The 24,146-nt window shown below is 48.0% G+C and overlaps 1 protein-coding gene across 2 annotated transcripts in view; it reads right to left on the bottom strand.

Annotated features, from left to right (window-relative positions):
* Positions 1-6: 6 nt before the first annotated feature.
* Positions 7-24,146, bottom strand: part of ADAMTS3 (ADAM metallopeptidase with thrombospondin type 1 motif 3) — a 57,160-nt gene continuing 33,020 nt past the window's right edge. For both annotated transcript variants that reach the window (XM_042026943.1, XM_042026944.1), the window contains 18 exons: positions 15,128-15,327; positions 12,958-13,041; positions 12,705-12,861; positions 12,044-12,149; positions 11,513-11,656; positions 10,985-11,117; positions 10,350-10,463; positions 9,582-9,727; positions 9,027-9,202; positions 8,002-8,135; positions 7,444-7,567; positions 5,781-5,861; positions 4,899-5,062; positions 4,593-4,758; positions 4,038-4,170; positions 3,383-3,590; positions 3,145-3,262; positions 7-1,291 (listed from right to left, as the gene is read on the bottom strand). In XM_042026943.1, coding sequence (XP_041882877.1) covers positions 723-1,291; positions 3,145-3,262; positions 3,383-3,590; positions 4,038-4,170; positions 4,593-4,758; positions 4,899-5,062; positions 5,781-5,861; positions 7,444-7,567; positions 8,002-8,135; positions 9,027-9,202; positions 9,582-9,727; positions 10,350-10,463; positions 10,985-11,117; positions 11,513-11,656; positions 12,044-12,149; positions 12,705-12,861; positions 12,958-13,041; positions 15,128-15,327 — 2,957 coding nt within the window. In that variant the 3' untranslated portion in view covers positions 7-722. The remainder of the gene's footprint in view (positions 1,292-3,144; positions 3,263-3,382; positions 3,591-4,037; positions 4,171-4,592; positions 4,759-4,898; positions 5,063-5,780; positions 5,862-7,443; positions 7,568-8,001; positions 8,136-9,026; positions 9,203-9,581; positions 9,728-10,349; positions 10,464-10,984; positions 11,118-11,512; positions 11,657-12,043; positions 12,150-12,704; positions 12,862-12,957; positions 13,042-15,127; positions 15,328-24,146) is intronic.

The following is a 24,146-nucleotide window of genomic DNA, read 5'->3' on the forward strand; positions in this document are numbered from 1 at the left end:
AGGGTCTGCACAAAGCATCACCGTGATGATACCCAAAACAGCCCCAACCCTTTCCTAGAGCCAGCAATTAAATTCCTATGCAAATAGAAGTCCACTTTTTATGCTAATGCTGCTTTAAAGACCAGCCCTGGGAATGCTCATAGGGCAGAACTCAATGGCTGGCACCTAGCAATGGAACAACACAGGTAAACAGTTGTGAGACAGCACAAAATTCTTACAATAATGCCAATTTTCTGCATTTACCCAACAGCTGCAATGATGCTCGTGCAACGTCTCTTTCCAGGGAGGAACGAGTCCTGAGGGATCATTCGGTCTGTGGCAAGTGTTTCATTGAGTGTCCATGTCTGGTCCTGCCTGCAGTGGAGCATTTCCTACAATGGTGGTGCTTAGAGCCCAAAACCACATGGGGAGCTGAGGTTAGGGCTAACTTTTGGGCCCAGAGCTGGTCGGAGCCCTCGGCGACTCCCACTCACTGCCAGGAATGTTCCTTTGGTGTTTCCTCTGTGTGTCCCAGCCAGCCAGGGAATGAGGGGCAGGAGGAGGCCGGGAGCACCAGAAAGTGAACCAGCACTTCTTGTCCTTTGTATTTACAGGGGATGACCTGTGCCCTGCAGTGCCCTGCCCATGGCACGCAGCACACTCCGCAGTGTCCAGAGGTCAGGGAGTCACACACGAGTGCCAAACAGCCCCTTTCCATGGCTGTCCTGCACAAGCCTTCTCATTCATCGTTCCACAGGGGCGGCCCCTGGAGGCCATTGCTTTCCAATGCGCTCCTCGTCCTTCCCAGAGGTCCTGGCTGGCGCAGGAACCCCCGCTGCTGCGTTCTCAGCTGGCACCAGAGGCAGAGCTGCGGCCAGCGCTGGGGCACTACCAGAGCTGAGGCTGCTGCTGTTGGCAGTGGACTGGTGCAGGAAAGCCAACAGCTGTGAAGTCTTCCCAGCCAGAGGAGCTCTCCAGTGTGGAATGCTGGCACCTTTGGGCTCGGGGCTGGATGGCGGGATGTGCTGCTCAGCTTGCTGTGCTTCAAAAGGCAGCCGGCCTGGAGAGCTGCTCCTGGGCAGGAGCTGAGCCTGGGCGGGCACCACAGGTGTGGGCACTGTTGGAGCCCTCGGCAAGTTGCCCAGATCCAGTGCTGCATCCCCCTCAGTCCCAGCCCCTCCGGGTGGTGGGAAGCTGCTGCTTCGCCGGTTGCAAGACTCACAGCACAGCTTGTGGTAGCCAGGGATGGAGCAGTATCGGGCCAGCACTTCCATCTGGCAGAAGATGGATTTGTCTCCCATGCAGGGCTCATCTGCAAAACAAACATCCCGGGGATGGGAACCCACTGATGGGCACCTGGGAAACGCTGGCACATTGTGTTTTTGGAGGAGCACAGACAGCAATTCCCAGTGCTGACCTCCCAGAGCTTGCACGCACACAGTGGCTATGTCCTACCCACCCCAAATCCCTTCCCTTCCAGCCTGAGGACATCATCCATCAGCAGCGTTAAAGCCAAGGCAATCTTCCCTCACAGAAATTAAACCCCAAGCAATAGCCCCTGGAGATGCCTCAAAATAAAAGGTCAGAGTTGGATGAAGTTTTGTTTGGATTCAGTTTGGAGTTTTTCAGGGACCAACTGGAACTGCAGAAGTGATGGAAAGCTTGAACAGTGGGTCACACCTGAGGTGCCCTGAAGGCAGGGATGAGCATCCCTTTCCTCAGGAAAAAGAACTTCCAGAGGCTCCTCTGGAAGGTTTGAAACAAAATCAGCTTTCTGCAGGGAGAGCTGTCCTCACCTGGGCACAGGGGCTGCTTCACCATGGGCCGGAAGCGCATCTGGCCACCACCTTCTCCTGCTTTAAAATATAAACTGGAGCCTGACCTCAGAGTGGGTGAAAACAAGCTCAGTTTCAAGAACTCAGTAAGATCCCCCACAGGGACATCAGTGGGGCTGGGGGACAAGGGTTATAAATAGCAAATTCTATGGAATATAAACCTGTCCTTGTCCTGATCCTGCCGAGCTTCCTCAGAATCCTTGCTGGTTCCTGACAAACCTGGTGTTAAAGGGGCGGCTCAGCATGTGAATATCCACACTCCATAAGGCACTGTGAGGCTATTCCAGCAGGAATTCAGCATGGAATTCTGGGCTATAGGTACAATTCCTTTTGCCTTTCCATAGTGACAGTGACCCTTACTTGGTCCCGTTCTCTCGTGGTTCATTTTGGGGTATCTGTTTGTGCTGGTTTAGATCCCACTACTCCACCCACAGTGTGGAGATTTGGGTTGTGCTTCTCTACTTCCAGCAGGCTCCAGAAGGAGCCTTATACTCATGTGATCGCTTTTTGCTCTCTTCAGGTGAATTCTGCACAAGCCAGTCCCCCATTCCCTCTCCAGGGTGTGAGTGCTTGTGTCCTGCTGCTGCTACTGGCGGGATAAATTCTTCTCCACACAGTTGGCACCGGCTGGGTGGGAGCTGAGAGCAGGAGCGGTGGGAGAGCAGATGAGCTCCCCAGGAATTGCTGGGAGATGAGGCTATTGGAATCTAATCTAAATCAACTAAAAACATGCTTTCCCTGCCAGAAAACAGGAACCAAAGCAGATCCCACCTATCCAGCCTGGGGGAAAACACCTCTGCCTGCCAAGGAACTCTGACTCTGCTTTTCCTACCGGCTCCTGAGCAGCATCAGGGCCACCATGAGGGAGTTAAAACCCCAAACCCCAAATCCTACAGGGTGAAAAATCCAGAGGAAGAAATACATTGTCGCCATAAAAAGCTTCAAAAGCTATTAAAAATTCTATGAAAACAATGTAATGGATTCCCAGGAACCTCGTTAATGCTCTTGGTTCCATGTTTATGTGTTTCTATTCCCTCACTTGGCAGCTTATAGAACTTACCCTGGGATTTAGAAGTCAGGCAGGGTTTGCTTTGGATTGACCTTCACCTCTGGCCCCAGTCTGTGCCAACACAACTTGGGCCAACGTGGTTAAGCCCTGCCTGAGCACATTTACAGGACAGAGCCCGGCGTGGGGAGCTGTGACACCCAGAGATCGCGGGACTGAGCACAGGAGAAAAGCCGGACTCTTGTGTGTGACCCCTCTGCCACCACAGTGCTCTCCAGGGAGGAATTATTCCCCCCACTGCAGCCATTCCAGCCGTTCTCTTACCATCACAGGGAGTGCGTTTACAAGCCCTCACGGACTCCGGCCGTTCCCCCTCGCACCGGTCCCCAGCGCGGCACAGGACCTGCCGGCTCTCCGTCCCCTCCCCGCAAGTCACCGAGCACTGTTGGACACAGAGGGCACAGATCAGGGCATCCTGTGTCATTGCACTTGGCAGAAATTCCCATGTCCCAGCCATGGTTTTTGGGACAGGCCGGTGCTGCCCCCACCCGCTGCCGCCCACCTGGGACCAGGGCCCGGCTTTCCATGGCGCTGGGCACGGCGCCCGATTGCAGGACCGCCGGCTCTCGGGGCGATCCCCGCTGCAGAACTTGGCATGGACGGAGCGGTTGGTGCCGTCTGGAAGAGGCTGGATGCAGCGCACCGTGCGGAGCTGGTAGCCAGAATTCCCACAGGTTTTGGTGCAGTGTTCCCACTCATCTGCTGCCCAGCTGGGAAGGGAAATGGAGTCAGACACCATCAACTGTTAACCTTTTTGTCCTGCTGTGGCTGCCTCATTCCTGGAACAAGCTCATCTAGTGGAAGGACTCCCTTCCCATGGCAGAGGGTTGGAATGAGATAAGCTTTAAGGCCCCTTCCAACTCAATCCATTCCATGATTATATATATATATATGTTTTTTATATATATATAATTTTATATATATATATATGTATTTTTTTTTTAATATATATATATTTTTTTATATATATATATATACACTACAACCGCCCAATCAGATCAGTGTCCATGCTTACACAGGTAGAAAACCCCCCTCCATATTCAGGAACTGCAGACTGGAAAGCTGTCAGCATCCCATTAAATTCATCCCACTCAATCTGGCTGGGGCTACCCTGTCCCAAGGAGCAATCCCTGCTCTCTGTGCCCAGCCACACTCACAGGGGCTCTGTGCACTCCTGCAGGTTGCACATCCTACGGATGGGCTTTGGCTTTTTGCTGCCTTCGCAGAAGCTTCGATGAACCATCTTGTTGTCACTCTTCCTACGGCACCCATACTTGGTGTACTGGAACCCTGGGAAACATGTCAGAGAAATCAGGAGAATCAGGTCCTTGTTAGAATGTTTGTTTAAATAGGGTTTTCTGGCCTATTAAATGGGTTTACAGGACAAGTATTTTGGTATTTGCATTCCCCATTCTTTGCTTAAGAGCCATGGACAGACCATGAATACAGGGAATACTCAGGAGCATCAGTGTCCGAGTTTGGGCATCCGAAGTGGCTTGGGCTCTGAATTTAAACACCTGAAGAGGCCTTTTTCTTCCTAGACTGGAGGTGTGACACCTGGGAACAATCATGCACTTCAGGTATTTTAAAAGCTTGAGCCCTAAAGTAACAAACCACTGTTACAAAAGGGAAACCAAGAATTCTAAATCATTCCCTTCCCCCAGTTTTTTGGTAATTTGTCTCTTCTTACAGGTGCCTCATCCCCTGCTCACCTCCACCGCAGGGTTTGGAGCACTGGGACCAGCTCTTCAAGGCCCACTCAAAGGTGTCTGTGTCCTCCCTCAGCACGTTGTTGCTGTGGATGGTTGGCACCGAATCCTCATGGATGATGTATCTGTAAGTCAGGCTGGATCTGGTGTCGTTCTCCCGAGGAATGATCTATGAATAAGCAAACATAAACCCAGCACTGCTGTTGATTCCTCTGCAAAGCACAGACACCACGGTCTGGCTCTGGGATGGTCCTTAAGGCCCCCCCCAAGGCCAAGCCCCATGTTCCCAGAGCTCAACACGTCACCCACCAGCACCACCACGGCATCGTGCAGGGGCCCATCCGTGTGCAGCGTTTCCGTATCGTCCTCAATGCTGTACTCCCACTGCACGCCCAGATCGATGAAGGATCGGGATCTGGCCTCCTCCCCTTTCCCGTTCAGGATATAGTGTCCTGTAGCCTGGTTCTTGATTGCTGGGAGGAGTGAGAGCAGAGCCTGTCATGCCTCCCCCACACTGGCAGCAATTGGGGTGGCACGGGGAGGGGTATTTCCATCAGATTATGAAAGTAACAGATTTTCACCACATTTTACTTTCCTCTGGGCACAGAGGTGTGTCCCAGATGCTAAAATCTGTAAGTGAAGAGCTGAGGAATCAGAGCCCTGTGGAACTGCCTGGGTTTGGGCTTCCACAGCACACCTCAACAGCCAGGTACAGGGGGGATTAAGATGATGATGATGATGATGCTTCAATTAGAAGCCAATTCATTAAAGATTGGAATCACAGAATGGTTTGGGTTGGAAGGGACCTTAAAGATCATCCAGTTCCAACACCCATTAAAAGATGGACTCTCATTTTTATTTCCATACAGTCTTTTGCAATGTACCATAGGAATAATTAAAAGATAGTAAATTTGATTCACCCTGGCAATGCCCAATTTCATGTGAGTCATCACAATCTTTGGTTAGTAAACATGCAAATTGGGGTCAGTTTAATATTTTTGAGAATTCAAATGAGCAGATGTTTGTTTGCTGAGCTGTAGGACTGCAGGATTAAGCCCTGACCATGCAATTTGGAAAGCCCCCATTTACCCAACCCCTTCAGTGGATTCTCTCATCCCTCAGGCTCTCGGATATGAGCACCCTGTGCTTCTTCTCAAGCCTCATACCAAACTTGAGCAGAGAAACACTTACCAAGAAAGTGAGGAGAGGCCTCGTCTTCTTGGATAAACACATGTCGAGCCCCGGGAGGGATATCAAACATCTTAAGGTACCCTTTGGCACGTGCAGGGTCAGTGGAGGCAGCAGGGAGGAAAAGAGAAAGGAACAGCCATGGTCAGGAGCGCAGGGCACGGCCCAGCTCTGCTTGCAGGAGAGGCCATCCAGCAGCAACTGATGAGCAGGGCTGGGAGACATGGAGCCAATCGGTTTGTAACATGTGGGACAGGCCCTCCCTGGGCTTTTCTCTTCCAGGGAGAGAAGAGACACTAGTTACAGATCGATTTGTCATTTCTCAGCTGGGATCAGTTTAATATTTACAGCCGTGCTGCTCCAAGCAGGATCTACCAAAAATTTAGGCAAAAAGATGTTTCCTGTGTTATTCAGCCCACGAGGACACGAGCCCAAGTCTTCTTCATTATTTTCCCAAATCAGTCCTCAGCCAGGTCGTTGGATTGGAATTTACTGACTGCCCTGTCAGATGGTCATGTCTAAAGTGAAAGTAAAAAGTTGTTCCCAAAGAAAAGTATTCTTAGTTTCAATTTCAGTTATTTACCAGTGCAAACCACAGGTAATTAGTGTAAAATTAAGGAAGCACTGCCATTAGGAAGACCAGAATCCCTTCTAAGGATTGGTCACAGGTACTTACAGATCAAGATTTAATCAAGAGCCCCATTAAGTTCTCTGAGTGCATGGGATTTTCATATTCCTGTTATTTTCTTTTTAGCAACTGCAGATTTAATTATGCAGAAGCACTGGATTCTGGGACTACTGGATGTACTGGCAGTCTGTCCTGCCCCTGACATACACAGCTCCTGAGAAAATCCAAGTGAAGGAACAGAAGAGCTGGAAATAGGGAAAATCATAGTCCTGGCTGAGCAATGCCTGTGCCCAACAGCATTTCCAATCTTTTCCTCCATCGCCTTTAGAGCACAGGGAACATCAAGTTTTTGCCTGGTTTGGCATTACCTGTCGTGTCTACAGGAACATGGGAACTGCCATTCCCATGGATGCCTCTCTCCCTACAAGGAGTAGCACTTACCCAGAATGTTTTTAGCCTCCTTTGTCCCAGAAAGGGAAACACTGTGAGCTCCTCTGGGTAAGGGAAAGGCTCCCCTGGTCTTCCCTTAAACAGAACACCTGGAATTAGTGTCCTGAGAGCTGAGTCTGGTCATTCCACTGATTGGATGTCACCCAGATGCTCTTTACAAGCAAAAAATATAAACTGCACCATAGACAAATGCATTTACAGTGGATTTGGACACATCTGGGCAAGACAACCAGTCCATGGAAGCTGGACAATTCAGGCAGGATGTTTTCTAGAAACTTGAATTCTTTTTGGCACCTCTTGCTTACATGTTTCCCTGTAGAAAGAGGTCAATCAGCCTTTTTAATGACCACATGACCCAGGCTAGGGAAAAACTATCAGCATTCCCTGAACACCTCTATCACTTCCATATCCATCCACAATCAGAGGAGCCTATCCTGAACAGGCTCAGAGATGGGCCTCAAGGGATGATGCTACACCCACTGTTCCCAAGGCTTGAATGGTTATGGCATTATCCCGTGTCTGTGAGTGTGACAAAAATCCCTGAGCCAACAGGAGCTCCAGCCAGCTGTAGGCAGATGTTATTCCTACCAAGCTTTTTGGGAGTGCGGGTGTAGGTCCCCTTCACCGTCCGGCAGTGGGAGTCGTCCCCGCCGCAAACCCCGCATTGGTCCTCAGCCTTGCTGGAGCCAATTTCCTTGTCACAGCCCACTTTCTGCAGAAAAAAGGGCAAGATTGGATATTAGGAGGGAATTCTTTCCTATTAGGGTGCTGAGGCCCTGGCACAGGTTGCCCAGGGAAGCTGTGGCTGCCCTGTCCCTGCAAGTGTCCAAGGCCAGGTTGGAAAGGGCTTGGAGCAACCTGGGACAGTGGAAGGTCACGGCAGGGGGTTGGAACTGATGATCTTTAAGGTCCCTTTCAGCCCAAAACAGTCTGGGATTCCATGATAAGAAACACTCAGTGGAAGAGAAGCGGAACATTTCCATGAAATGGATCTGTGCTGTTCTCTAATTGAATTTAAATCTCAAGGAATTAGAGGAATACAATGCTGCAAATATGGAATTTAGAGACATCTGCAAAGTCTCTCTCTGCCCGTGAGCTGCTCCCATGAGTTGTCCCCGGAGTGTCCCTGGACAAGCTGCCACTCACCACGCATTCCCCACGGACACAGATACTGTAGGGATCCTTGTAGGAGCAGCGAGTCCCATCGTGCACTGGCTGCTTCATGTGAGCCACATCCCCCGTTTCTCTGGACTGGCAGTACAGGTGACATCTCTTGGGAGCTGTGGAGACAGGGAAAAGAAAGGACTGCATGGAGGACAGTGATCTGGGTGTGTTCCTGACAACTATCTCACCAATGGAGCAAGGAGCGAGAAAGGACAGGCAGGTTTGAGGCCGAGGATGGGGGCAGAGCAGTGGAATGGGGTGGTTTGGGAAGGAACATGTGGATTGTGGGGAATTTCTGGGGGAAATGGGCAGTTTAGGGGAAAAAGGGGAAGTTTGGGCAGAAACACAGGGATTTAGGGCAAAACTGGTGTTTTTGAGATATAATGTGGCATTTTTGGGCAAAAAGTATCCATCTTTGGGATAAACAAGCAATTTGAAGTCATAATGGTGAATTTTAGGGATAAACTGGGTGGCTTGGGGGGAAATGGGGGATTTTGGACGAAAATGGAGAAATGAGAGCAAGACTTGTGATTCTGAGACATAATTCTGCAACACTGGAGCAAAAGTGTCAATTTTACGGATAAAGGGGCATGTTCAGGGGAAAATTGGGACTTCGGTAGCAAAAAGGGCAAATTTGGGTCAGAGTAGGGAAAAGGCAGGTTAAAATCAGGGATTCTGGGGAAGTCTGCTAATTTTTAGATATAAAGTGCTAATTTAGGGTCAAAATTGTCAATTTTGATCATTGATAAAGGGATAAATGGGATAAATGGGGGGAAATTGATAGTTTGGGGCTAAAAACGAAAAATTTGAGTCAGAGCAGGGAATTTGGGTATTAAAATCCGGGATTTATGGCAAAACTATTGATTTTCAGACAAAACAGACGGATGGGGAGGGAACCAACTTATTTGCTTTTCTGGGAGTTCTGGGCCTGTCCCTGAGATATGCAGGCCAAGGGGAATGGCTTCAAACCCTTTCAAGTGTCACAAAAGGCCCAGAGCAGGACGCACGGTAGGGGTGCTCGTAGGGCAGCCAGTGGTGTCGGCTGCCCCGGAACTCGAAGTGGGAATTGCGCTGCTGGCACTGCTGCGCCCTGAAGTCCTCAAAGTGCTTTGGACACTCCTCAGTGCTGCACAGCTGGAACTCAAAATTGACCCCGGCGCAATCGTCACCTCCATTGATGGGCCTGTGAGCAGAAAACATTGCAGAGGTTCTCATCAGGGAGAAATTGTTCCCTGTGAGGGTGCTGAGGCCCTGGCACAGGATGCCCAGAGAAGCTGTAGCTGCCCCATCCCTGCAAGTGTCCAAGGCCAGGTTGGACAGGGCTTGGAGCAACCTGGGCTAGTGAAAGGTGTCCCTACCCATGGCAGCGGGTGGAACTGGATGAACTTTAAGGTCCCTTCCAACCCAAACCAGTCCGGGATTCTGTAATTCTAAGGAATTCTTGGATTCTCCAAAAATGATCCCATTTCAAGGGGCTTGACCAGAATGTCCACCCAAAACCTAAATGCCATTTCAAGCTACCCCTCTGAGGACCCCCAGGTGGGTGCCAGTCCCACACCTACATTGGGTTGTTGCACTGGCGTGTGCGGAAGCGAACCCCAGTTCCACAGGTCCGTGAGCAGGAGCCAAACTTGGTCCAGGGTCCCCAGTGTCCATCCTGCCTCAGCTGGTTGGTGTTCTTCCACATGCAGTGACCCTTGTAGCACCACTGAGGGAATTGGAGCAGGAAAACAGGTGAGAACAGACACAATCCCCAAATCAAATGTCTAAGTACAGTACAGGAACATTTTGCTGCTGCCTGGGGGACACTGAGATGTTACAAGTGGCTCTCCTGTACCTCAAAATAAAGGGAATTTGCTAAGAAAACCCAGGTATTTGAATATAATTTTATAATTGAAAATGGATTGGCAGCAGGACACCCAATAAATGGGGATATTAAAGGGAAAGATCAGCCGCTAATCCTCAGCCTACACAAACATTTGCCACAGGGTGTCTGGATAATGAGTTCTGAGCAGCCATCCCACAGTAACAGCATCATCTGCTTCCCTGGATTAGTAAAGGCACTTGATGGAAGCTTTGCAGATGAGACAGAACCCAAAAAACATAACAAAGAGGTCACAGAACAGGCTGTACCTCAGCTGGAGTCGCTATGCCCAAAATATGCTACGGCAAACCTTGTATGGCTCCCAGAATACCCCACTTTCCCCATGTTCTCACTTCACCCTGGGAATGGCAGGCAATTCCCCGCTTCCCTCTGTGCCCTTCAACCCAAATGGATGTAACTGTTGGTTCTATTCCCAAGACAAACAGACTGCAAAGCCCAGACTCACTTTTCCTGGGGCGCACTCCGTGCCATCGAGGGGAGGTCCTTTCTTGGTCTTGCAGAAGTAGGGGTTATCAGGATGGCTGCACCACAGCTGCTTGCATGGATCAAAGGTTCGGAACTGAAAAACACAACAGTCTTGAGATGAAATGCAGAACATGAAATTATTTATACTGTTTGGGTAAGCAAATACTTTTTGCATTTTATTTATACTTTATTTGTATCTTTTATTTTATTTATACTTTTTGGATAAGGATCCAACCCATTCTCCGTAGATTCCATCTCACACATCCGAATGAGCCCAGCATCTTCAGGGCAGTGTTTATTTCCTGCATCCCCCAGCCCTGGGCTAGTGAGAAGAGGAAAGACGACACCCAGAAGTGGGACAAAAAAGAGATTTTTTTTCCTTTTCTTTCTTGGAATTGCTTCCACCAGTCTGTGCCACATGGACCATGCTGCCACTCATTTTACTGTTATTCTACAGGACTGAGAGGACTGGGTTTCCCCTGCAAGTATCCCCCAGCTCTTTACAGATCTCTTTAAATACTCTATTAACTTCTCTCCAATGATTATGACACTGCAGCTCTCCCATCAGGCCACACCCCCTTGCTGTGTCTCTCTGCCTGGGTGCCCGGGACGTACTGCGGTGCACATCCTATAGCCCACGCCAAAGTCGAAGCGGCACTGCTCATCCATGGAATAGTTGATGCCTGGCAGCTCAGGAAGCTTGGGCCAGTCATGCTCGAAAGGGTCATCGAGAAGACAGTCGTAAGAGCTACAGAAAGAGACACAGAAAAAAATGCCATGAGAGGATGGATACTCCTAATTCCTGCCCATCCCTGGAGTGTTCAAGGCCAGGTTGGGTGGGGCTTGCTTGGAGCAACCTGGTCTAGTGGAAGATGTCCCTGTCTATAGCAGGGGGTTTGGAACAAGATGAGCTTTAAGGTCCCTTCCAAGCCAAACCATTCTGGGATTCTGAGGTCTATGCCAAATCCTGCTGGAGTTAGAAGGGTCTTTCCACAGACTTTCCATCCCCAGGGGATGGACTATGGAACAGCCCCATGTGAGGATACAGCACTCATGGGTCAGAGCTCTTCTAACAGAGATGTGAAGGGAAAGAGGGTCTGAAAACAGAGGGATCAGAGACCAGCTGCACTGGGGAAGCCTTACTGGATGTATCTCCTGAGCTCCTGGCCGCTGCAGCGGGACCAGTGGTAGCGGTGGAAGGCGGCCTGCACCAAGGGGGCCATGACACTGCCCATCGCCGTCTCGTCCCCACATCTGTTCCCTTGCCCATCGTGCTCCATGCCCAGCCTGGAACAAAGAACACCCCCTCAGAGCTACTGCAAAAACAACTGTAAGGCAACAGCTGTGGAAGAGGTTCCAAATCTGACCCACCAGCACAGGCAGTTGCAGAGAAGGCAGTGAAGGACACTCAAACCAGCTCCTGTCTCCACTGCCTGGACCTTCCAGGTCCCTTCCTGACCTTTCCCTCACCCCAGAGAAAACAAGTTCACCCTCCCTCCCCTTCCCTTCTTCCGCCACTTGTCTCTCCATTGCTTCAACCACTACTGCACTCCCAGGGGAATGGAAATAAAACCAGGACATCTTCCATAGAGCCATTAAATCCAACCCCCTTGGAGCAAGCACAAAGTGCAGCACAGCATTTTGGCATCATCCAGTAATAAAAGTTGCACTTACACGTGCCCAGTCTCATGAGCAACAACAAAGGCTGACGAAAACCCGTCCTCATGGTTGAGGGTGCAGCTCCGGACTGGGTGGCACATGCCCGTCACAGGAGCATATCCTACGGAGAGACATCAGGGCTGAGTCTTGTGCTCAGCACACGGATTTTAAATGAGACCCCCCAGTGAACTTCCTCAGGAAAAGCTAACATTGCTCTAAGGCCAGGGCAGCCTGCCTGGCTCCTCATCCTGACCAGTGCCTGCTCTGACACATCCCAAACTCTGGGAGTTCCTGCCCATCATCATTAGTTCCCTGAGTCCAAAGGATGGATGCAGGTGTCAAAGTGGCTGGGATGTCTATAAATGGAAATCTGTGGTGAAAGATGCAATAAAATAAAGGGAAGTGGAATGCCACGTGCACTGAGGTTCCCAGCGATCCCTGAACATACAGGAGTTTGAAGAGAGTTAAGAAGTATTTATTTACAACTCTCAAGAGAGGAATTCAATCTACAGTTGGATATAAATGGCAAGGACTCATGGCAAGGTCTCCTTCCTTTTGATAAAGGAATGAACAAGACGAGGAGCTCACAATGCAATTCCCAATTTTTCCTCTTTTCTGGCAGACGCCAGCCAAGAAACACCGAGCCCAGAGCTCTGCTCCAGGTCAGCTGCATTACCTTGCATACCAGCGGGCCCAAAATCTTGCCTGGTTAAGAAGATGGCATGGTCGTGGTGCTCGGCGTGGCTGGGGTCTGACTTCTGCTGCTGATAGGCCCAGCGGCACACGTTCTCCAGGCTGCGCGAGGGGTTCCCCCTTTCAATCAAGCTGATGGACTGAGAGGGCAACACTTTAGTGGCTCCTAAAGGCAGCAAATTCAGGTAAATTGGGATTTTTCTGCCCAGGAGATGAAGGTGAAGTGGCTCACTCACCTTTGCGTACCCCAACATGATCATTCGGACCAACACAACGTTGATGTGAACGCCCAGGGACTCATCATGGTAAATTTCATTCACCTGAGGAAAGAAGATGAAAAATTTAAAAAGAAAAAACCCCACTGATGATACCAAGGGAACTTCCAAGGCCACGGAGATGTTATTTCAAGTGCCTGTACCACTACAGTCCTCAGAAGAGGATTCAAGTCTTGGATCATTTCCACTCAGTGAAAAATGTAGATTCACTTCCTGTCATCACATACCCCCTTCACATGGAACTTTGGGAAGCACCTGTCAAACCTCCTCTCACTTTTAATGGATCAGGGCTCAAAGAAAAGGGGATTGGGGAAAAGACTTCAAGTACAAACCCCGCAAATCACAGAATCCCAGACTGGTTTGGGCTGGCAGGCAACTTAAAGCTCATCTCATTCCACCCCTCTGCCAAGGGCAGGAACACCTTCCACTAGACCAGGTTGCTCTAAGCCTTGTCCAAGCTGGCCTGGAATACTTCCAGTGCTTCTTGTTTTGAAGAGTATTTTTTTTAGGAGCAACTTATACTGCTGCCCTATTTTTTCAAGATCAGTTGGAAGTCTGTGGTCACTTCTGTACTAAAAAGAGGCTTTGTGGAAGGGAAGTTAGAAAAACAGAATTATGCAGATGGGCCCAAAGCTGTCCTTCTTGAGGCCCTTCCCTGTGTCTGGGAAGGTGAGAAATGTCCTGGCACCAGAGTGTGAAACATCTGCAGGTCCTCAATGAAGCTCCTCATTCCCCTAAAAACAAAATAAATATTATATTATGGGCAATTGGTGAGAAATAAACACCCCTGTTCAGAGACTGGTAGGTTTGAGCAGGAGTTAGAGGGTTGTTTTATTTTTCAGTCAGGCTAAACAGAACTTCCCCTCAGGGAAAAAGGTCACTGGGAGTTGTCCAGACTGTGGGCCCTGGCACGAGGATTTCAGCCCATGGTTTAAACCTGGACATGAGAGCAGTGTCAGCAGGGCAGTGGGACAGAGAATGAGCACAGAGCTCAGGCTGCCTGTCCTGTGAAGCATCATCCCAAAGGTCAGTCACTCCTCTCTTATCTTCTCCCCATTAGTGCAATAGCATCGCTCCCATGAAGGGCTGGGCCAGGATAAATGTTCACAACTTCCTTTCTGCCAATAGAAAACGGGAGTTTTCTAGACACAGGAGTGACTTGCTTGGAGACAAAAAGGACCCTGGAGTTGACCTAAAGCTTCAAGTCTTCAAGATTTCCCCATATCCCACATTTTATCCCATTCTCTGAATGGCTCTGGACAGCAGAGTGTCAGCTCACCCTGGCTTTGGCCCCACAGCTGCTCCCAGCAGATGGAGCCGCAGGCATGTAAAAAACATGGAAGTGGTTTGGGGCATGGATCAACCCTGCTGCTCACTGAAAGGTTTTTAAAACCAAAAAGACAATATTCTGCAATAATGTGTAATGGAGATATAATGCTGATGTTCCACGGGGTATGTGGGAAAAAGGAATTTATTTTCTGAGTGATGCTGGAAAACATCACATTGGTTGGGTTAAATTCATATAGGAATAGTTTTTTTCCTTTCAGATTCTAAATTCTCAAATTTAGATGAACTGTAAGCTTAAGGAATCATTTAAAAATTATTCCAGGAATAAAAAGGGTGTAAAACATACAAGAATCATTCCTACACCCATAAAATAATTATTAACAGGAATCATTATGGTAATAATTAGTCCCTCACCTTCATCCTTAAAGAGATTGTTTTTCTTTCCTGTTTCTTAGACAGATCTACCAGTATTATCAGAAGGTTTGCTCTGTCCGAGAGCCATTGAGAGTTTAGAACACTTTTTCCTCTACATATTTATGCTTTAATCAGTTTTTCTCCACTGTGTTGTGGAAGAAGCTTGGAATTACCAGAAATGGATCAAGTTTACGTTTTTTCCTTACTGTGTTTCAACTATTTCCAAATTATTGGAATTACCCTCAAATGTTCCCTAGGAAACTACTGCAAAAAAGATGAATTAAAGGAACATCTTAAAACCAGAAAACCTTCTCCAGCAGCAGTCAAAATGATCCCATCGCTATTTTTCCCAAACCCGGTGCTCCTACAAAAGCTCCCACCAGCCATTCAGCTCCCAAACAAGCCGTGCGGTGCTTTGTAGGATACTCACGATGTTCATGAGGGTGAGGAGGTAGTTTTGGACGTGCTCTTTGCCATGGAATCGGACGACAGAGTCGTCCACCCCCAGCAGCACCTCGATGTTGTGGTCATCGTCTCCCGCGTGGCGGCGGCGGCGCAGGGTCTCGTTCAGCTGCTGCTCAATGTGGCCATGCAGGGAACTCAGTGCTCCGAGGCCAGGGAGGAGGGACTCTGCAAGGACAGTCTGCTGTCAGTGGAGTGCTAATTCCTGTCCCATCCGTAGAAGTGTTCAAGGCCAGGCTGGACGGAGCTTGGAGCAACCTGGTCGAGTGGAAGTCGTCCCTGCCCATAGCAGGGGATTGGAACTGGGTGGTCTTTAAGGTCTCTTCCAACCCAACCCTTTAAGGTCTTTTCCAACCCAACCCATTCTGTGATTCCATTACATGACCAATGGAATTCCACTTCCATTTCAGAAACATCCTCCCACAAAGCATCCTCACTTGCAGAGTCACCACTCTGGATAAAATACATCAGGAACCCTGAAGAAATTACTCTCGTGGTGTAGGGCTGGGAAAAATCACCAGAAAACCAGTAAAAGAATTCATTCAACCACACGGGTCTGTATCACAGTTCTTACTCCACATGCAAAATCCAAAGCTGTTACTTCCACTTATGGCAGTGAAACAAAACATGCCCAGGGATTTTTAACAGGTAAAACCTCACAGCTGTAGGATACTTGGCTCGTCCCAAATCTACACCAGTACTCCAACAGTCTCTGAGCAATGAACATCAGTGAGGAACATCTCATGGTGCACACAATGAGCTGCATACCATGGTTCCTGTGTCCCTGTGACAGTCAGGAGCATCCCTGTTCCCCCACTCTTCCCAAAAACACACAGGGATCTCCCTGCTCTACAAAGCCAGCTAGAGCAACCAGCATGCAGTGGATGGAGAGGAGAGAACAGTCCTGCTTTCCACTCATGCTGTATCAGGGCACTTTCCCCTATGACAGCAAACTTCCAGCCCTTCTCCTGCGTGCCAGAATTCATGAATGCCAAGGCTGCAAGTCCACAAACTGGCCCTTCCTGTGTCTTCAGGCACTCTCAAGTATGCCAACCCTGGGATAGCACACCAGTGAGAAAATCATACACCCACTTCAATTCCAAAAACTGCTCCAGCCGGCAAAGCTGCCAAGTGCAGCATCCAAGGGAAACCCAGCTGGAACGCTGTCACATTGCGGTGCCCACAGTGCCAACTTCCCATACCTTGCTGGGAAGTCAGGCGCTGGGTCTTCTCCCTAATTGCTGTGCCCTGTCCAAAAAATACTGGATCACATGAGTGGTTTATCTATTCTCTTGCCTGTTTTCCATAATGCAGTGCTTCAGTGAGTTCAGAGTCAAACAATCAGGCTCAGTCGCAGGTTACACATACTGCCGAGAGGTGTTTCAGAGGATGCAGCCTGCATCCATGGCCAAGCACTTAACACAACACACGGGATCTAAGTCCATCGAGTCCAACTCTTCCCCCAGCACTGCCAAGACCACCACTAAACCATGTCCCCAAGTGCCGCATCCACACAGCTTTTAAATTCCTCTAGGGATGGGAAATCCATCACTGCCCTGGGCAGCCTGTGTCAGGGCTGGACAATCCTTTCCATAAGAAATTTTCCCTAAGGTCCAACCTAAACCTTCCCTGGCACATCTTGAGGCCATTTCCTCTCAAGTCTGAACACTTGTTACTTGGAAGAAAGACAACACGAGGCAATGGTGAAGAAACACACAGAACCACTCTGGCTGTTTGGGGATTTGAGCTAGACAGACTAATCCGTCCTAATCTCATTCTGGAATTAGCTGGTTTGTTATCTCTTCCTTCTTTAATTTGCCAGTCACCTGCATCACTTACATCCCGATCTTACCTGTAGGAACAGATGAGCCCATGCTCTTGTGCCAAGACAAATGGTTATTCTGGGTAACAGCATGTGTTTGTCCTAGAGCGTAACTGCAAAATAATGGAACTACAGCTCTTTCCCTGCTATTAATAAAGCTGCGATCTGCCCAAATCTAATTTCATCAATACTGTTATCAACCAACCCTCTGTGTACCTAAAGAGAACCCTCAGCATCACTCACATGGGAGATTCTTACTATCTTATTTCACATTATAAAATACATGGGCTGAATTCTGTGCTAGTGATAGAAGCATTCCTCAGATATGTATGTACACCTTTCATCCATCCAGCCATCCAGCCAGCCAGCCAGCCAGCCAGCCAGCCAGCCATCCAGCCATCCATCCACCCACCTACCTACCTAGCCATCCATGCTCTTCATATATGTTCAATTGCCTAATTTAGCCTTTCTTCTGAATATACAGCTAGGAAAAGTATCTAGGGAAGATCCACACCTTCACTAACTCAAAATTAAACTCATGAGAAACCAGTATGGAACCAACTGAGATCAATCTAAGTCCCTTTCCAGAGAGTGTGTTAATGTACAAAATGTCCCCAGGGACAGACGTATTCTGCAGCTACTAAAAAATTCCATTCTCCTATTCTCAAAGTAAGGAAACTAGGCCAGTCCATCGTGTCACCGCCTCCTGAGCCTTATTTTGAAGTGTGCCTTTTGAAAAACCAGCAAAGAAAAAAAGAATCATTTCGTTCAAATGCACATTCCAAACAGTTCCAACAGAATTCTCACTGGTTTCCACACAAATTGTGTATATGCAACATTTTGGTGGCGCTGCTGGTACTGCCTAATTGTGAGGGATCAGCAACAGAAACCACCTAGGTTGTCAGGGCTAAGATATGATGACAGGATGTTCTCATTAGGTTCTGGGATGTGCTGAAACTCGTGTGCTTTGATTTATTAGGTCATTAAAAAAAAAAAAATCCTGGCAAGTTGCACATTCTGCTTTATCTTTTCTTGAAGCATTGCCTGAAATTGCCTTTTACTCCAGAAGCATCAAATGACTTTCTACCACTACCACAACAGTTTTGTGGCATGAAAAGAATGTGTCCTGTCCTGAGGTCCCTGCCCCAAACACCCTTCCCATGTGGAGCCCTGACACCGGGACTTGCAGTCTTGACTCCATGATTTGGATCCTTAATATTGTCAGTGTCTCTGTAGGAGAGTTTGTTGGTTGCTCAACTGCTGCCAAAATGTCTGCTTGTTTGTTTTTGGGGGCGGAGGGGGAAGAGTTTGTCTCTGCAGTGACCCCAACTGAGCCAGTTGGCCATAAAAATACACAGTTTTACTTGATGTTTCACACTGCATGTTCAAGGCTGTATCCGTGAAGTGCTTCCAGAAGCCCCTGCAGAGCGTCTCTCTGGGATATTTCACAATAAATAAATATTATCTATGAACTTTTGATAACACAAAGCAAGCCAGCTCTGCTGCTGCAGAAACAGTGAAGTTACACAGACGAGAACATTGGATTTAACACCTCCCTCAGGGCAGATGGAAAAATCACTTGAGCATTAACAAAAACCAAGCCAGAAAAACTCAGAACAACCCACAAGCCACAAAGTCACTAAGGTTAGAAAAGACCCTTCTGACCATCGAGTCCAACTGCTCCCCCATCATTTCCCAGTCCCCATCAGCTAGATGTCATTCACCACATGAGGATGGAAGTGCTGCTGCCCCTGTGAGTGTTGGGACACTGCAGATAAGGTTTGGTGGTGGTATCACCTTTCATAAAGGTGTCTTGGTGTCAGAGGAGGTGTGAGCAGAGGACAAAGACACTAAAACATTTCCTAGTGGAAATAAAAATGCCAGCAACCAGGTTCAGACACAGCTCCATTTTTACAACAGTTTCACTAAGGAATGAAGAAAAAAGAGAGAAAAAGTTCTTGTGACCTCATATGCAGACCTCCTGAGATGATTAAGCTCGGAGAATTACCTCTGTTTATGTTCTTTTCCAGTGGGACCTTTGGAGTGACAGTGACTGGCAGAATTACAAACAAACAGGGATTAAAGGAAGATCTGAATCCCAAGGCTGCAGGATTAGTCACGAAATGCATGAACTCCATGGGCCATAAACACAGACCCTATCTTACTTTGTTCTTACACTTAGAAGAGCAAAGGAAACATTCTGAAGTGCCAACTGCTTCCATGAAATATGTCTTTCTCTGGTACCTGAGCAGTTCCAGCTGCAGGGTGATTCTGGGAAGGACGGAAGATTTCCTGCACTATATTCCTTGCTCTGACATCACAGGAAGGCTCTTCCCTTCCGCGCACCGTCAGCGAAAACAGCTCTTAGCCCTCATTTACACCAGGGCTTGATGCCAGCAGCACGCTCAGGGAGCCACGTAGAAATGCATAATCCTCTATGTATTTGAATTTTGTTTAGAGCCAACTCAGGATAAACTTTTCCAATAGAAAAGGCTGGAATTTTACCCTGTAATTTTCTTGTCATCACTTCCCTCCCTGGCATGAGGCTTTCTAGGACTGCAGGTTATCCTTACCTGGCAGCAAACACACAGAGAACAAAGCCAGAACTCAAGGAAACTATAATTAAATAGGCCTGAATTTAGGTCAACCATTAACTGTTCTTTTTCCATCCCATGAGCAGAAACAAACAGCAAAGAGGAACGCTGCCAGCCTGTTCCAGAGTTCTCAGTGCTGGAGAGCACACCTGACACACTCCCTGGGCACTCTGCAACAGCTCTGCACTCACCTGATTCATGGTGAAAGTGCTTTTAGATCTGTGGAAATCTAGTAAGGATGGTGCTGGCAGAAATGTTGCTGCGAGGCTCTAACACACAATCAAAAGAAGAGGAATAAGGCTCAGGATCAACCCAAGCTTGTTTGGAATAAACATACTCTGCCCTCTAATAATCAAAAGCTGAGGGAGGACATTGGACAAGCAGAGGAGAAGCCACAGAGGCTGCTCTCTGCACAGCCCACAGACATGCCAGCACCTCGTCTCGCCACCACTAATACCAGATCACAGCTCCGCGCTGGCTTAACACGGCCTCAGGACTTGCCCGGCCTTGCCCTGGCTCATCTGCTCTGCACCTTATTTTTAGCTGGGCTTTAGCCCTAACAGCCAACTTAGCCAATAGGTAGTTATCCTAGAACTACAAACCATGTCTCCCAGAATTACTGCTTGCCTAGTAGCAAGAAATCCTCCCTTTCCCCATTTCTTTAATTATTTGGCTCTCTATATATAGCAAGAATTCCATCATAATTTTATTTTGAAGGTACGGGTGATTTGGTGGTTGGTTTTGTATGTGGAATTTTTTTTTAGAACAGGTTAAAAATATATATTTACTACATGTCATTATTCAAAAAACTTAATTACGGGTAGGGCTGGAGTCTGGCTTTGACCCTGAATTTTGAAGTATGAAAATATATTAAAAACAGGTCTTCTACCAAGACATTATTACAAGCTGTCACTCTTCCTTCAGTTTAGCAACTTACACATGCAGCTCAGAGACTTTAATAGTAAAAAATTGAATTTTTCTACTTTAATCCCAGGAGAACATTCTGTTGGGCAAAGGCCATAATTTATTTGGACATATGAGGAAGACTTGAGCATTTGGGTCTGGCATTTTAGGAGACCTGGGCGACACCTTCTGCTGGTGCTTACATACAAGCAGAGGACATATAGAAGCCTGTGGGTCACACGTTAGACACAATAAACCAAGCAAAGCCATCCCTTTGTCACTTTACACCACACCAACTTCTTCAATTCAGTATCAATGGAGCCCTTTAAACACAACTGCAATAGAAGGTGAAAAATAAAAGAGGAAAAAAAGTCCCATTTCGCAAAATCATCATCTGTATCAATGTCCAAAAGTACAGCAAAAAACATCTGTAGAGGCTCTGAAATTTGGTTTGCAGATGAGAAAAAGTAAGCCAGCAACAATGTGCAACCTGGCCCACTGCTGAGGTGCACACCTGGGTACCTGGGCTGCCGGAACCAAACCCAGTTTGGGTATGGGAGGGCTCGTTTTTTACAGCTCAGAGTGGCCAGGCTTTACTCCCAAAGTTTCCAGCTCTTAAGAGCATCGAATCAATGACTTTCCAAGCCAGACACTCTCCCAGGAACATGAGAGCGCTCTGCATTAACAACCTTAAAAGCACTCATGCCTTCATGCATCATTACATCAACCCAAAAATCATTTTTACTTCACAAAGGAAGTAAAGTACACTTAAAGCGGCCTTGGATTCCTAACTGGAATAATGCACTGCAAAAAGAGCAATCCAGAAAGGGGGGTACCCACTACATTTTGAAAAGCACAGGTTGCATTCATAATTTATCTGCTAAATCAGAACTTACTAGAAGAAGAGATGCTGGATGGCCTGAGCTGTCTGCATTTTTAGGCAGCTTCCCTGAGATACCAACAGGCTTCACAGGAATTCCAGGGTCTAAACTCTTTAAACAGGCATTTTCAGCACCAGAACGCTACTATGAGCTTCCAATGCTCAAGGAAGTTGCTTTGGCAGAGATACAATCCCCCCAGTGCTCATTAACTAAGTCATTATAGCAAGGCCTTAAAATTCTCTCACTCCTTACTTGGCATCTGACCCAGCTTCTGCCAGCTGGCTGAAAGCATGGCAGGAGCCAAGCTTCCTATTTCACAGACCCATGGAATGGTTTGGGTTGGAAGGCAGCTTAAAGCCCATCTCCTTCCACCTCCTGGCCATGGGCAGGAATATCTTCCACGAGACCAGGTTGCTCCAAGCCCCATCCAACCTGATGTTGGAGACTTCCAGAGATAGAGCAGCCACAGTTTCTCGGAAGAAGACAGTAAATGAATTTTCAGCGGCACAGACTGGGGCAAATGGGAGCAGTTTCCACAGTGAGGGCACTAACTACTCCTTGGGTTGCTCATTTCTTTGGGATAAAGGGAGAGCTGTGTTTACATGCAGCTGCTTATTTTTAAAAGCTATGTAAGGAATGTGTTCCTAAACATGTGGGACCTTTTACTGCCACAGGAACAGTGCAAGAGGACACAGCCTGGCTGGTGATCTTCTGCAGGCCGAGCCACAGCCCTTCTCATCAGCGAGCAGCCCACTGCCCCCTGTCAACAGCAATTACCCTCTGATCACCACTTTATCTGCCCTAAGCCTCTGGAAGTCAGCAAAGCCTGCTACGCTGTCCAGACACAACAGTGGGACATGGGGACAGAGCCCAGTTCCCTTAGAAGGGGATTATTCCAAGCAGGGAGCAGTGCCTTGCTCACACAGCACACAGACACACCACCCTCCCCAGCTCTAGGGGATGAGGGATGGCGCTCGACAGCTGCTGAGGAAGGACTTGTACAAGCCACCAATGTACAATTTAATACTTCACCTAGATATCCTAAATGTGTGCTCTGGACCAGCACCACCACTGACGTAAAATCCCCGCATCGGAGGCCTGCCACTCTGATCCATGCAAAGGGGAAAGCTCTCCCACCATGATCTGTGCAAGGGGAAATCTCAAGAAAGAACCTTTGCCCTTCTCCAGGACAGACTTGCATTCTCCTGCCTATAGAGAAGCCGAAGAGCTTGTCTGAAGGGCTCTGCGTTACCGACCTGGCCTGAGCCAGAACTGCTGTCCAGCTGGAGCACAGAGCCACAAGCTCAGGCTGAGGCAGCTAAGCTTTCCCATTAGAGTAATGACCAACTGTGAAAACATGTTGTAGAAATCCAAGGGAAGAACACCAGTGATGACAAGGTGGGGCAGAGCAACCTGCTACTACAAAAATGTTGAAGGACACTGTGGTGGCAACAGTGGAAAAAGCAAAAAGGTACTTTGAATGTTTTTTCTGTAAAAAGGAAAGAGACACAAACACACTTCTCACTGATTTGCTCCAAGTTCTCCTGAACCTCTGAGAGACAGCGCAGACCACTACCACAACAAATTATGGACCAGTTAACACTGGGATCTGGGTCCTGCCTGCTGCCTTGGCCGCCCTCCCCTGGCCTGTCTGTGTGATGGAGCTCCAGAATCTGAATAATCCATCTAGAGGTCACTGGCTGGAGTGAACATGGGACCTGTTACAATAAAACACAGAATCATAGAATTGTTAAGGCTGGAAAGGACCTCTAAGAGTCTCAAGTCCAACCATCTGACACCTCAAGTCTAAAAGGCCAAATGAGAAATGGAGAAGAGATGAAGCTCTGTCCAAGTGCCAAAGCCAGAAGTTTTGCACATAAAGGAATCAAAGGAGATTTCTGAATCTCCTTTGCCACTTCTTTCCACCTCTCACATGTTCACAGAAGACACAGAACAGGAAGAATAGCTGGGCCTGGTTCCTTTCTAAATGGAATGAACTTCTTTACAGGTATAAAAGGCAAAATTATTCTTCAACACCCTCAGTGTGATTCGCTCGCACGGGCACTGGCACAGGTGGAAACCAAGGGCGTGAACACCATGGGCAGACTCAGCTATCCCATGGCTTCTGCTGAGATCAGTGCTCAAAGGAGACAAGAGAACGGAATTCACAGTAATCACTCACATAAAAGGAATAACTGAGTGTGTAAAACTGGAAAAAAATGTGGGAAAATATTTATGCAGCCCATATTACCGAGACAAAGAGAACTTCAAAGGTCCCGCCAGTGATAGTGAGTCACAAAGTGTGCGGGTGTGTGACAACGGCTCCCTTCCTTCCAGCGTCTTCCTCCCCCGTTACTCGTTAATGTAGCTGAAAGCATAATTGTCCTTAATTGCTCAGTTGGCACTAAGTGGATTCCAACCTTCTGACAGGACAAAGTCCAGCAGCTGGGTTTTGGAGCCCAGCCTTCTGATGAGCCTGTGCACCTGCAGTGACACCGGCCACGTCCAAGGCAGGGCTCCTCCACTGCTGCAGCCTACTGCCAGGCAGCAGCAGAGCCATGTCTGCATAGAGGAGAGGTCCCTTCCCACCCCAAACATCCCAGGATTCCACAATCCTATGATACATATACACTACATTTAGATATATATATTGGATTACAATATTTAGGTATTAAGGTACGTAAACCAGAAGTTTTGCAGAGTTTCATTTGCCCATCAACCCTATCTCAAGCTGAAATCCTTAATTTTTAAATTTTAAATTGTAAACAGGAACTGGCTGAATTGATG

Source organism: Corvus kubaryi, unplaced genomic scaffold (assembly GCF_017639235.1).
Source record: "Corvus kubaryi isolate FWS band 111438036 unplaced genomic scaffold, C.kubaryi_AGA036_p1.0 37292, whole genome shotgun sequence".
NCBI lineage: Eukaryota > Metazoa > Chordata > Aves > Passeriformes > Corvidae > Corvus > Corvus kubaryi.